The following is a 13999-nucleotide window of genomic DNA, read 5'->3' as shown; positions in this document are numbered from 1 at the left end:
ATGAATGTGCAGAAGAATTCTCGATCACTCGTTTTGAACTAGTTTTAAGTTTATTACACTCCTTCAATACAGCACGTTTGTTTTATTATTCATGCTCCCATTTAGAGTAAAAAAAGACAACAATTACCCTTTGGACAGAGCAAACTTGTGGTGGACAAGTTACTACTGTGTGAGCACACGTCGTTTCCACTGTTCTCTGTCATATCCCTTGATTGCTCAGAACATCTGATCATATAAAACACGGCCTCAAATCAGAAGCAATGTCCACCTTTTTAAAAACAGTTTACGGTTGTAAACTACCAGCAAATACAAGGCAGTCACAGCAAAAATATCAATCAATCCTCCGACCTGTGTTATTAGCCTTAAGGATGGCTAATAGCAAGATGTAGAACTCCATATTGCCCGTGATATGTTCAGCGTTGTGTGATTTTCTGAAGAAAAGCCCTGCATATGCAGAGTGCAAATGGAATAAGCATACTATGAGTATACAATGAGAAACACATTGTGAAGCAGTTTTAAAAAACCTAAGCAATGTTAAAGAACATTACAAATTTAATCTTAGTCGAGGCTTTATTTAGTATCTCATTGCAAAAACTCTCTTTCTGATCAGGATCAGGTAATATCTAGATTTCTCACACCTTTGTAGATAACTAATGGTTGGTCGACAGACACCTTGTTTGAAATTAAGTCAATTAAGTCAGAATGCCAGCTAAACAAATGATCCAGAAGAAACCTATGCATCTGCATTTTCTTGGACATAAAACCACAAAAATATAAATTTCTCAGCAAACTAAACTGTGATAGAAAAACTCACACAGATATCAGATCAGAGGGAGCCTGATTTTATCTGACAGTAAGCAAGAGCTAGCTGTCAAATGTCAAAATCAGGGGTCAACACGATAAAGGGGGAGGCAGGTCGAGGTTGAATGTGTTAACGAGGTCAGAAGGTAGTGATAAGAGTTCAGACGTGCAGAGTACAAAAACTCTTGTTTATTTCATCCTGAAGTAGCTTCCACACGCTGCAGCACACAATAAACCAACCCGTTTTACCACGAGTCGGTTAGCCTTCTCTTTAACACATGCACACAAGGTCTGTGTCTCGCTCAAGCAGAGAGCTGCCTCCTAACAGCAAGGCCATCGCCGGTGAGGCTGGTCGTACAAGTAGGGACGCTTATGTAACTGCTGCCTCTGGCTGTTACACAACCAGTGTGTTCACATGAAGCTCACGTCCTGCAAGCGTACACACTCGAAGATGTACCGCGTCACAGACACGCAGAACACACTTTTAAGACTCAGACGAATAGCGATGTTTTCAGGACATTTACACACATGCACTCAGATACGTACAGAGTGATGACTGTCTCAAACAAGCACATTCTGTCCATGTCAGGACTTTCCACCCTGCTTCGGCTGTTTGCGAAGCTGTTCTCATACTTTTACGACCGTTTTCCACATTTCAGCGACAGGAAGAATGTCAAGTGTGTCAGGATGATGAGGAGATAAATTAGAATATAAACATAAAATGACAATTAAACAGGTCAATAAATCAATTGGTTTGATGGCGAACAAGACACACTGGAAGTTTAAACAATTAACGGAACAGTCATAGGCCCATGTGCTACAGTCAAGGGTTAAAAGTTCAACCTTTTTTTCACCGATTTATGAACGATGTTATACAACGATTCATTTTTCACTGATTTAAAAAATGTATATAAATTTGTTGTGTTTAATATTTCCACTTAGTTTTGGATTATGTCAGAGAGAAGCTCCAAAGAAGCAAATATATGCATGAAAATGTCTATGACTGAATGAAAGTGGGTCTTTTAATCAAGTCCCTGATAAATTAGCATATTGAGAGTTAGATATATCAGAGATAATAGTTTAAAAACACTCCTCTTGAGATGTAAAGATACATTGTTTTTCTTTCTAGAGGCTGAACTGTAGTCAGATGTTTCTTCTGAACGCTTAGAAAATCTTTTTTCTTGATAAAGTAGCTTTCATACGACAGACTAAGATGTAACGGGGTTACTTACTTACATTGTGAATGATAATGACAATGAAAAAATATTATCCAATTTCTAAATAGGACCAAACAAACAACTCATAGGCGCACACAAACTGACACGCAACTCTCTTACATAACAGACTGCCCTGAAGTAGTTATTAAGGGTGCTTTATTAGAGCGAATCAGGTGAGTTATGAAAGCCTCCTGCTGGCAGCGTGTCTGTGTGTATCATAGAAATGCTGAGGCGGCATGAGACAAACATCACAAAAAGTTTAAAGAGAAAGAAGGCAGAGAGACGACGCGATAACACAGATCACCAGAGGGGTGAGGCGAGGTAGAAGAGGCTGTTTGTAGGCCAGTGTGTCACTGCTGCTGAGCGGGAGGAAGAGGAGGAAGAGGAGGGAGAGAGGATGAGAGAGGCGGAGAGGACACACACCAGATGCTGTAACCCACCGTCAGTGTGCTGGTCAGTGACAAAATGTTCGCTGGCAGACTCCAAATGTATCTTCAGCCTCTGAACACCCACTGATAATCTAACCTACTCAAAAACAAGTCACTTTAACCCTTAAAATGATGCCATAATGCATCACATTATCTACAGGCACTGGCGTACAGCTGCCATAACTGCACCATGACCTAAAATGAGTCAAATAAAAAGCTATGAGGTATTGAATAATTAAACCATCAGTCATTTTGGATGTTAAGATTGCCGTCTGATTTTCATTGGGCTGATCAGCAGCTTGCAACTACATATTTTGCAGAGCAAAACCAAAAAAAAAACAGTTATTTCACGCTCAACTGAAGTAACTGAATCACAGCCATTGATGATTCATTAGCTTATAGAAGTGATGCTGTTGTAACTGGTGACTTAGCTGTGATACACAGAAAACTACTGAAAGTTGCAGAAAGATTTTGAGAGCCACAGATGGTGGCTGATAAACTCAAACTGTCCTCACATAGCTGGAGTTTTGTGCTGCATACAAGATTTCTAATTAGTGGCATCCTTAAGTGTAAAGTCATGCTGTGAACATTTATAGCAAGACACAATGACGATTCATTTTCTAAATGAGCGATCTGAATGCTAACAATCTAACTCCTGTTTGGTGATCAAACCTTAAGTCACTTCGTAAGTAGATAAACAGGATGGTATGAAGAACAAAACTGTAACAATTGTAGTCCTCTGCCCAAACACAAACAGAAGTGAAATGAGCATCCTTTGAATGCTGGAAACAAAAACAAAAAAAACAACAAACTGTGCTGAGATTACAGTCCTTCTTTTGGATAGACAATACAGCAGCTAATAAAAACAAAGGCTACCCGATCAATAATTAAACTCAGTTTTAATAAGGTCATAATGAGCTCAAAAGACACTTATGTATTTAAACAACATGCTTGCATGGCGGTTTGTCTATCAAACTAGCTACTATGCTAGCATGTAAATGGATGTGCATGAGGAGCATGCACATGCTTTGATTTTTAGAGTTAGTTTATTTAAGCACTACTTTAATTCCTGTGCAAGCCTCTTCAACCTACGGTTACCCATGACAACCTTTCAAGTCAACTCATAGCTGATCACGAATTGCTATTTCAGCTGTAATTACACATTAAAAGGTCTTGATGTAAAAGCTGCATTCTTGATTCATTTTCAATATTAATTCAGGAACATCTTTTTGACATGCGTACATTAAATGCAGGTGATTGCATAATATATCAAATGTTAAAAGTGAAGTGATCTCAGAACAACTGGATCCGCTATCATTCTGATTTAAAACAAAAACAGCTCTTCAGGTTTTATAAGCTTGCTGAAAGATGCACTTACGTTGCTCTTCAGCATAACAGATCATAGATTGATTTCCCCATAAGTGAGACACAAACAAATGAAGGAAAAATGACCCACCAGAGAGTTGAGGGGGAACAAGGCGAATGATCATATGCAGCGGAGACATGACATGGAGAAACTGGAACTTGAAAAATGATAAAATTGACACTCAGGGAGAGAAAGAAAGTTGGCATATTATCTGACAAAAAAGATGCTGAAATATAAATAACAAACAACATTAAAGAGGTGGAAATGAGAGCCATGCGACCCGTTTGGCACAGACTTCATCCTCTCTGCTGTGGTGTTATAAAACCTGCCAGACTTCTGGTGATCCTGGTCAAGACCTCAGCACTGGCTTGAACAGGACAAGTCATTTCTGCCCTGTGTGCAGGGGCCAATTAAAACTGAATAGAATTTGCAGAGCAGTATGGTAAAGAAAAAAAACTAAACAAAACAACAACAAAAAACAGTATAACCAGCTTCTTCCTCTCATTATACTGCAGAGGTAAAAACTGTGCTCACAGGAAGATGTACAAGCACACAAATAGTCTACACAATGGATTGGAGAGAGAACAGAGTGTTCTTTAGTCTTTATTACATGTAGACATTAGTCATTTCTCTGCACAGGATTTACTAACTCAAAGCCACATCACATTAGAGCATAGTGCATCCAGAGTGAGACCAAAAGCAAGCAAAGAGAAGATTTTGATGTCTAAATCCTTGAATGATCAAAATATGTACTTCCACAGGCCAGAAAGATTCATCTAACAACTTGTTTAACCTGTGGGTTCATTCACAAAAACACAACATCTATCTATCTTTCTAAGATGTCCGATAAAGTGACTATACTTATACCTTGAAACTGAAGATTGTTTACTTCCATATCTGGAGAACTGTGAATTACATCAGGACAACGCACCATGATCAAATTACCATACGCACAGACAACGTGACCAAGGAGTTTTAATGGTTAAACTAGATGGGTCTTTGCCGGTAGATTCAGCCACCCGATATCAGTCCACCTGAACATGTGTTTCACTGATCGAAGGCCTATGTCTACAGACTTCTGATAAGTTTGTTTTCCCAAATCACTTTTCAGAGTTTGGGAGAATGTCGACACAAAACGAATATCACACTTTTCTTTAAGAAACTGCACATCAAAATACATCTACACATAACCCGTTATCAGTGTAAATCAAGGCCACAGTTGTGATAATATAGTAAAATCCACTGGAATTAACCACGTATCAGAGAAGAAAATTCATGAATATTTAATATAGCTGCAAGCAGCAATGTGGGGGCCTAGCAGATTGGCACAATAGGGAAGGCTTGGGCTGCTCAGGAATGCGTCTTGACTCCATGCAGCAAGTTTGGCCTCGATACATCAATGGATCGCAGAGATTTGGCCAAATGTCACGTTTGCGCGTCGGCGTAGAGTTTGATTGGCTGTCACGGGCAAACGGAAGCGAAATGAGAAAATCCACCTGATAAGTTATGTGTGGCTTGGTCTGAAGATTCTATGTGCCATGTCTCGTTGAGATTGGACAATAGGCGTGGCCTTAAATGTGTTTTGAAGGTTTTCGATTAAATTCAAAATGGCGGAAAATCCAAGATGGCGCAGATGACGTCATGAGGTGCATTATCCCCGTCTCTATCCAGTGATTCCATTGGTACCTCATTTGTGACATTTGGACCAAAGAGTCCAAAGATATAAGCAAAAAGACATTTTGGCTACATATAGCGCCACCTATTGCCCAAACTTCACCAACCTTCTTGGGCCTCTTACCTTAGTGGTCTTGAGTCTGGGTTAGAAGTTTGACGTCATAATATCAAATGGTTGCCAAGATATGACCTCACTTCCGGTTTGGGGGCGTCAACCTCGAGTTTGATTGGCTTTTATGAAAAAATGGAAGCCTAATTAAAAATTCCACACGATAACTTTTGTGCGGCTTGGTCTTAAGAGTCAATGTGCCAAGTTTCGTGATAATTGGACAATCTCTGTGACCTGAAATGCTTTTTCAAGCTTTTTGATAAAATTCAAAATGGCGGAAAATCTAAGTATACGCAAATTGACGTCATAGGGTGCGTTGGACTCGTCATGATCCAAGGATTCCAACGATGCCTCATTTGTGAAATTTGGACCAAGTAGTCCAAAGTTATTAGGCTGAATGCACTTTGAACTTTGGCGTGTTGGTGGCGCTAGAGAGTAAGCTCTTGGGTCATGAAAATTCTTGACTTTGGCTTTGGCACTTGGTTGATTATGTGTGCAAAATTTCACAACTTTTTACCATAGCGTTCATGGGGCTGCCATAGACTTCAATTGCAGAAGAAAGTAGATCGATAATAATAAGAAAAGCTACTAACACAATGGGTGCCTTCGCAGCTTCGCTGCTAGGCCCCCAATAAAAGGATCCACCCAAAATGGAAAACACAACCCTCCAGACAAAGAGGCGAGACTGTCAGGGACAGAAAAGCCCAACATACAACATTCAAGACGGGCGTAAAAAAGAATACCAAAACAAATACGTTGAAGACATTCTTGTGCAGTGTAGGAAAAAATAGATTCGGTGTTATTCGGTATTCAACAAATGACATGAAACATCCTGAGCAAAACAGTGATTCATTTACAGCAAACAAAACCAAACAAAAAATATGCTGAGACTGTTGTTTTTCTTTAAACACTTCTTTTAAGCTTTTTATAATACAAGTTTTTTAAAAATTTTTTTTACTTTCTCCATTTATGTTGATCTTGATGTTTTTTTTTTATTTTTTTTTTTGTTTTTTTTTTACAGGATTCTTCACGTCTTTGTCAGGTTGTCTTAATCTATTTTTTTCTATACTGTATAAGAATGTTTTACAGCATTTGTTTTTACACATTCATGTTTCTTTGCTGCCTGACCTAAAGGTTGTACATTGGGCTTTCTGTGCCTTACTCTAACAGATGGATCCACTTAGGTAATCATGTGCTCTCTTTGCCAAATGGTGCTTGAATTCTTCTTTTATACCGTCACAGTGGTTGTCTTGATTCATGCTGATGACGTTTTGTGGCTGAAATCTGTCCGTCCCCAAACACATTAAATTAGATAACTGTGCATCAGTGAGTGCTGGTTTTCTGTGTAAAAAAAGCTGCAAAACACTACAATTACTTTAATTATGCCATATAAAATATATTTTTTAATGTAATTCTAAACTTATTTCAGTTTTATTAGCTGTAGTGAACATCTTCCCATTTATGAAGAAATTAAGTCCATCATAGATTTAGAAAACACTGTAAAACATATATCTTACATTCATTCACTCAAACTGCTGCTGTGAGTCGCCCGCCTGTTGCCTCGTTTACCCCCCCCTTACTGCTCTGTTGAACCATATGTTTTCCTGCCTCCACATGCTCATATTTCCAGCATGGCCTAATCCTGCCTGTATCCACCAATCAGGCACGGACACTGGTTTAGGTAACAATACGAGCAGCCAATGGGAGGGCAGGACTGAGACGACAACATGAGAGAGAGGAAGCCGGCACGAGTGGGAGAGACCGGGAGAAACCGGCAAAAAGAAGAAAGGAGGAGGAGAAAAGTGAAGAATCAGACAAAGATAGCTGAGATGGATGAAAGTGACAGAAAACGTGGAAAATGTGATGACACCGGACAGAGATAACAGAAGAGCAGACAGATAGAGCGTGCATGCTGAAGTGGGTATGGATCCAGTGTTACACAACAACGTTAAGTAACTTAACAAGCATCAGTCAGTTACTGCTGCACCTTCTCCACACTTCTAAGTGTTAAACTGTCCACTTTTCTGGTCCTTGTATCTATTAGAGCCCTCTTTTTTCCCCCCCCTCCATTCACCTACTCTCTGGCTTACATTAATTTAGCTTTTCTGCAAACTCGATGCAGCAAGGAGGCAACACTGCAGCACAGAAGCACAGATCATTATCTTGTCAGATAAACTGCTACTTGCGAAGCTTTCTATGCACGGTCTCTTTCTGTTCTCAAAGTATAAGCTGCTTTCCAAACTTACGCACCCTCCTTTATATTTACATTGCCCACTAACCGTCTACACAGTTTCCTTGAGGTTAGAGGTCCTTCCTTCAACAAGTCTGCTAAGGATCTAGGTAATATAGTCACCTACCTGCGAATGACTCCGATTCGTCCAGGAGCAGCATAGTTATCGAGAAAAGAGAATAGCTGATCTCCTTTGCCTCCCTGTCAAACTCTCAAAGTCGCGTTCTCTTTCAGTGGGGAGGAAAGTTAAAAAAGGTAAGGAGGAGGATGCTGGTATCCTCCTCTCAGCCTTATTTTACACTTACGCTTTAATCGACGGCCCTTAGTGACTGACTGACTCACTCACTGACAACTGGCTGACTACTCTGTGTGCTCCTCTCCGCTCAATAACAATGTGAATGTGAGGCAGTGGCAAGCAGGAGGGTTGGCAGATGAAAACTTACATAACCCTTGATGCTGGAGCTGGGGCCCCTCTGAGGGGGTACTCCTACATCAGGGTCTGATCATGCCTCATGCCTCGCCACTTACGGTACAAAGAAAAAAAAGAAAAAACACTCCTCCTTTAAACACACGTAGGAATACAGAGCATGTACGGAAGCAGGCGCCCACACACTCATGCTGTTGATGTGTTGTTGCTCGGTGAAAGTGTTCAAGCACCTCCACCACACTTTTTTTTTGGCTAAAAGATCAGACAGCATTCAAAGATCAGGTTTACATTTAAGCACACAAAACCACCGTTCGAAGCATTAATAGGTTTCACACCATTTACATGTAAGAAAGCTCCAACTCCACCAGCTTAGTGTAAAAACAGGATGTCACACATGTACTCATGCATTAAAACATGCTAATTTTACACACAAACACCATCTTTTCACTGAAATGATATGTTCAACAGAGTGACCTGCTTGTTAACCCTGTCGTGTGAGCATGTATCAGGATGGGGAGCACAGAGCACAATCTGGGTCAAGGTCTCTGAAAACGCCAACAGTGACCGCAGAGAAACTCCCATACCATGATGCACACAAAATCCTCGTGTGTGTTGGAAGCAGAAGGGTATACGTAAATGTGATGAGTGAAAAATCTCCAAGACTATTAGTAAATTAGGAAATACCTAAACACGAGAAAAACCTAGCATAATTGACTTTCAAATGTTTTTTAAGCTCCCTTTTAAGCGCACTTGTCAAAATGTATCAATGGTTTATCTGTGGTGGCTGTTAAAATAATTGCTGTTTGTGGCAAGCTGATGTTCATTCCTAGGGAGAAAAGTGTTTACAGATATTTCTTTGGTTATTCAATGCAATTATTTATTTAATCCAGTATTATCCAGACCTGAGGGAATACTGTTATGAAAACTTGCAGGGAAGACTTCATCTTGGATTAAACAGCTCATTACTCCACAAATGAAAGCAACTTTTATTGACAAAAACTACAGAAAGATGGAAAAAAAAAAGGCTGAGCCAGGTTGGCTTTCTGGTGGAATTCTGCTTAAAAACAAACAAAATACAAAAATTATAAAGCTCTTGTAAACTGAGAGAAGAACTTTTTTGAAGGGGAACAAGGAAAACTCCTGCTTCTATTTCATAATATGCCTTATGAAACCTTTGAGCACTGCTCTTCCATAATGGCCCGGCTAAAGATTTGGCACTATTCCATATGTAAGTCAGTATGATAAAAAAAAAAAAAAAAAACTGCCTAAATGAGCCAGTAAAGCTCACCTACATCGAGTCAGCCACTCAAAAGAAATTTCAACTACTCACCCATGTCATGTGGATCAAAGTTTTTTGTCTCCTACTCTGCTGAAAGATCCATCCCTCCTTCTAATACGCTCAACTACTCCAGCTGGTGTGTGTGAGTGTCCCTTCTTCAGCCAGCTAACACATTTCCTTATTGAACCAAGAGCGTCAAAGTGTGTGTCTGAATGTGTGTGAGAGTCTCCCAACATGTAGCCTCGTCTCGCAGTTTAACCGGCGCTCCAGTGAGGACAGAGGGCCACTGGGACAATTACAAAACAATGAGTCGCTGAAAGCAGCCTCAGCGAGTTGTCCGTAGGAGCTCCCCCACCACCAGTTGTACTGCCTTTCCTGTCCGCCTCCTACTCCCCTCCCCCTCCTGCCAACTGACACAGGAACCAGTGTGATGTCAGCAAGCCACGCCCACTCCTGAGAAGCTGCCTTAGGTAACAGAGGTAATGGGGTTCAATTGGGGCAACATGGACAGATGAAGAGGAGGATGTAGGAGAGGAGAGTGAAAAGATCGAAAAGACAAATAGGAGGAGTGGATGGGTGCAAAATGAACACCCCGGTAGTTTACTAAACCTATCGTTTTGCTCATTTCACTAAATCTTGTAAAAAGGGGTAATCATTTGGCATTCAAAATGAGGTGAAATCTTCAAGAGTGGTGGGATGGATTAAGAGAAAAAAAACTTAGAAAGTGTGGGGGCATAAAGAGATAATGACTGCATTATATAAATGTGATTAAAAAAACTATTTAAGCCTCTGTTTGTGGACATCAGAGGGAGGCAGGCAAAAATGGACAAGAGGACAGTAGGGAGGATACGTTTGGTTGGAGGGAATTAAGAAAATGACAAGAAACGCAAGGAAGAGAATAAATATGAAGGCGGCAAAAGAACCACAGATGAATAAAATTATGTGGTGCCACTTTCAGGTCAGCACAGAAATGCAAAATTCACATTTGGCTTCAGAGGACAGTCAGTGGGTCTACGTGGTGAGATTAAGGCTACGGCTACATGAAAACGAAACGAGGGTTTTTTTGAAAACGGGTACAAAAATTATTGCGGCCATACGGCAACGCTGCTGTAAAGACAGGTCCAGACGAAAACGATGAAACGATGCAGTACACACGAAACACCTCTAGGTGCGCTGTAAGCCACCCCCACCGGTTACACCAGAACAATAGAAGAAGCAATGCGCATGCGTGTACGCCCCTACTTCTACTAGCGCGAAGCTCACGTTGTTCCTTCAACAACGCCGCTGTAGTTAGCAGTGTCTGCAGCAGTGCTGCTATCAATGTTGTGGGGTCCATGATGATCGCTGTCTGTCCTTGTTGTGTTGTCTTCTTCTTCCGGATTTTGAATGGAAGCCGATTTTTGTTCTGGTCACTGACGTATGTGTATACGTCACTGCGTTAGCCATGTGGCTATGACGCAGAAACGAATCCGTTTTCGCTGTAACAATGGAAACGAAACGACCCCGTTTTCAAATCTTCCCACTCTGGAACCCGTTCTCAAAAACTATCGTTTTGGGGTAATGGGAACGCCGGCTCCGTGTGGCCGTGACAGCCAAACGATAAGAAAAAGTATCGGTTACAGTGAAAAACGTTTTCGTGTAGCCGTAGCCTAATTCGATTATAGCTAGGTATTATTGAAGCACCTTGTTTAGAGTCAGGACTAAACAAGGTGAGGCTGCGTATGACACCTGAAAGCATTTTATCTGCACTCTTCACTTTTAAATGAATGAATTAATGATTGTTTTTTATGTTTTTTTGGAATGATTTTATTGCCTTCTTGTGATTTTAGCCGTAAAGCACTTTGAAGATGGCGAACGAAGAGCAACATGAAGCTACGTCCCTCTACCTTTCGTTTGTGATGAGCTGCTTGTTGCACAAACGCGATGCACAACGGCGCATTCTCCATCGCGTTGTTTGTTTCTTTCCGACGGCGACGACAACAGTAATATCGTCTCCTTGACTTCCGGTTCATGATCCTGGGAAAAAATCTCGAGCATGCGCAGAACGCAAAGTCCAATTCACCACGTGCTTCATCCGTCAACAAGCACTTTTACTGTGACTTTCAACCGAGTTATCTCGGGGTCTTAATCCGACCGCGAGTAACCCCATCCGATCCAATTCCTTGTCCGATTAAGGTGTCTACATGAACTTAATAACTCAGTCTTATTGTAATTTAGAAAATGGATGGAAGGAGAGTCCAAATGAACGCGTCCTCAAAGAACAGAACAAAACAACTGATGAAATGATGTAGTTAGTAGTAGTAGTAATTCAAATCAGAAAAAGAGAGAAAAATCTGTGACGGTGAGGGAAGGGGCCGATTCAAAACACTAATGTGAACCCGAGGACCCCTTTAAACCTATGTTGGCAGTGTGGGATTAACGCTCACAGATCACTTTACTGACACACACAGCCAGGATGAAAGGTCAAAGCCTAGTCTCACATGACTACACTCACTAACCTACATCCCTGGGTAGCCTGGGGGAGGGGCAGGCCAACTGAGAAACAGTGACGTGGGGGAGAAGAGGAAGAGGAGGAGGAGGAGGAGGAGGAGGCGGTGACAGCAGCAATGTGAAGTCAAGCCTGCCTGGTAACATATGAATTTGCTCACACACACACGCAGTTACCTTTGCCACAGTACCACAGTTCTACTATATAGCCACGCCTCCTGTGAGGACGAGGCGCTCGCATTTCACTGTTTACATAACCTACATTGACCAATAGGACGGAAAGACTGGGAGAGAAAGACAGATCAGGAGATGGCCTTTGAACCACATTATTTTGCTGTATTGTGGTCTGATGTGAGATGGAAGGATGGAGATCATTTGCTTGACTTAAAGTTAACTCATTAAATCTTTAGTCAGCTAAAGAAAACTGATAAAAAAAAAATAGTTTAAAAAAAAGCGTACAAAAAATTCTGGTAAAGTTAAATACATGATTGCACCATTTCTCGCTAAAGCGCATGCTGAACTTTCTCCCCCTAAACATTTGAAAGTCTGAAAATTGATGACCACTTGCAAAATACACCAGAAGTTTTCTCCAGACATTTGACACCTTAGACTTAATTTCACTTTTGAGACAGTCCTCGCCACCAAAATGTGCACACTGGTCGTTTGTTTGTGCAAACAGAAATGACTTCTCGTTGATGTGACTGCATTTGAAGTTAAAAAAAAAAAAAAAAAAAAAAGGATTCTATGAGGTTGATAATCACATAGATAGATAAAATAGATCCTACTAAAATAGATTTTTACTATCTTAGGTGCCATTTATACTAATTGGTTTCTATATCGTTTCTATCGCGGATGCACTGTCCATTTACATTAAAATACTGAATACGACTTCATAGGTGGAAGGATTCAAAGACGCCGGAGCCCACGTAAGCATTCGCATACGATGCTGATTTTAGCAGTTGTAAACGGGGAGAAACGGGGATCCGCAGTGCTGAGCTCTAGCTACTCGGCTTTTATAATGAGAACCCAGCCACAGCAGCAACGCAAACCGTACATGGAGCGCCGCTTTTGGGTTAGACCGGGAAGAAGCAGCGCATGGTGGGACAATTTCGTGGACCAAGTTGTTGTCGCCGAAGAATGGTTAATATATGTTAATACATGTGATGTGATGGCTGATTAGTCATGTGACTAGCGAATCAGCTGATCCCCGTTTCAGTGTAAATGTAAATAGTTTGCAAGACGCCGACACGAAGAAATGGTGAAATGAATTAATGTAAACAGAGCCTTAGCTACAACCATGTTTTTCTTTAACCCCAACAAAGTTGTTTTGATTTCTAGCCGTGTGACATCATTGCGTGAACCCAAACAAGAAGAGACAAAGTTTCATCATAACATACTGTGTTTACATGTAACCAAAGAAAACAGTGAGATGGTATCCCTGAATGTCATGGTCATGTCACAAAATAATACATTGTAGTCCGAACCAAGATTGTGTTTCCGACCCTAACAAAGTAGTTTTGATTTGTAACCCTAACCAAGTGAAAACGGTCAATATCTCGTCGCATAATGTTGATGTAAATTGATCTGACTTATGATTCCATGAACCACTTTAATTTCAAATACAAATCAAATCTGCCTTCCTACTTACAAAAATAGTAATCCAAGCTTTTAGCAGGAGGGAGTGTTCATTAGACTGAAGCAGAGAGTGGAGAGAAACTGAGAAAATGTGTGTTAACAAAACCATTGGAGATGTAGAGCTGTGTGGAGATAGAGGTGCTCAATGTGGCGGCAGAGTGGCAGACGACTCCTTGAATTCATATACATATTATACTCTGTGAACTTATGGTGGAATAGATGGTCACTCAGTTTATTTTCTGACCCTCCGATTGCTTTTGGTGTCCTACGGTGGCTCCTCATGCATCTTGTTTTGGCTTCTGTTAAATAAGAAAAAATAGAATCTGTGTAACAAGATGCATCACTG

General features: G+C 40.8%; 1 protein-coding gene across 2 annotated transcripts in view; it reads right to left on the bottom strand.

Annotated features, from left to right (window-relative positions):
- Window positions 1–13999, bottom strand: part of LOC142390688 (helicase ARIP4-like) — a 68216-nt gene that overhangs the window by 25433 nt on the left and 28784 nt on the right. Inside the window, exon 1 of one of the 2 annotated variants that reach the window (XM_075476317.1) lies at window positions 7953–8232. The exons of the other annotated variant lie outside the window; for it this stretch is intronic. Coding sequence (XP_075332432.1) covers window positions 7953–7986 — 34 coding nt within the window. The 5' untranslated portion in view covers window positions 7987–8232. Of the gene's footprint in view, window positions 1–7952; window positions 8233–13999 lie in introns of those variants that run through there. 2 annotated transcript variants of the gene reach the window in all.

Source organism: Odontesthes bonariensis, chromosome 10 (assembly GCF_027942865.1).
Source record: "Odontesthes bonariensis isolate fOdoBon6 chromosome 10, fOdoBon6.hap1, whole genome shotgun sequence".
NCBI lineage: Eukaryota > Metazoa > Chordata > Actinopteri > Atheriniformes > Atherinopsidae > Odontesthes > Odontesthes bonariensis.
This window is presented reverse-complemented; position numbering and strand designations above follow the sequence as displayed.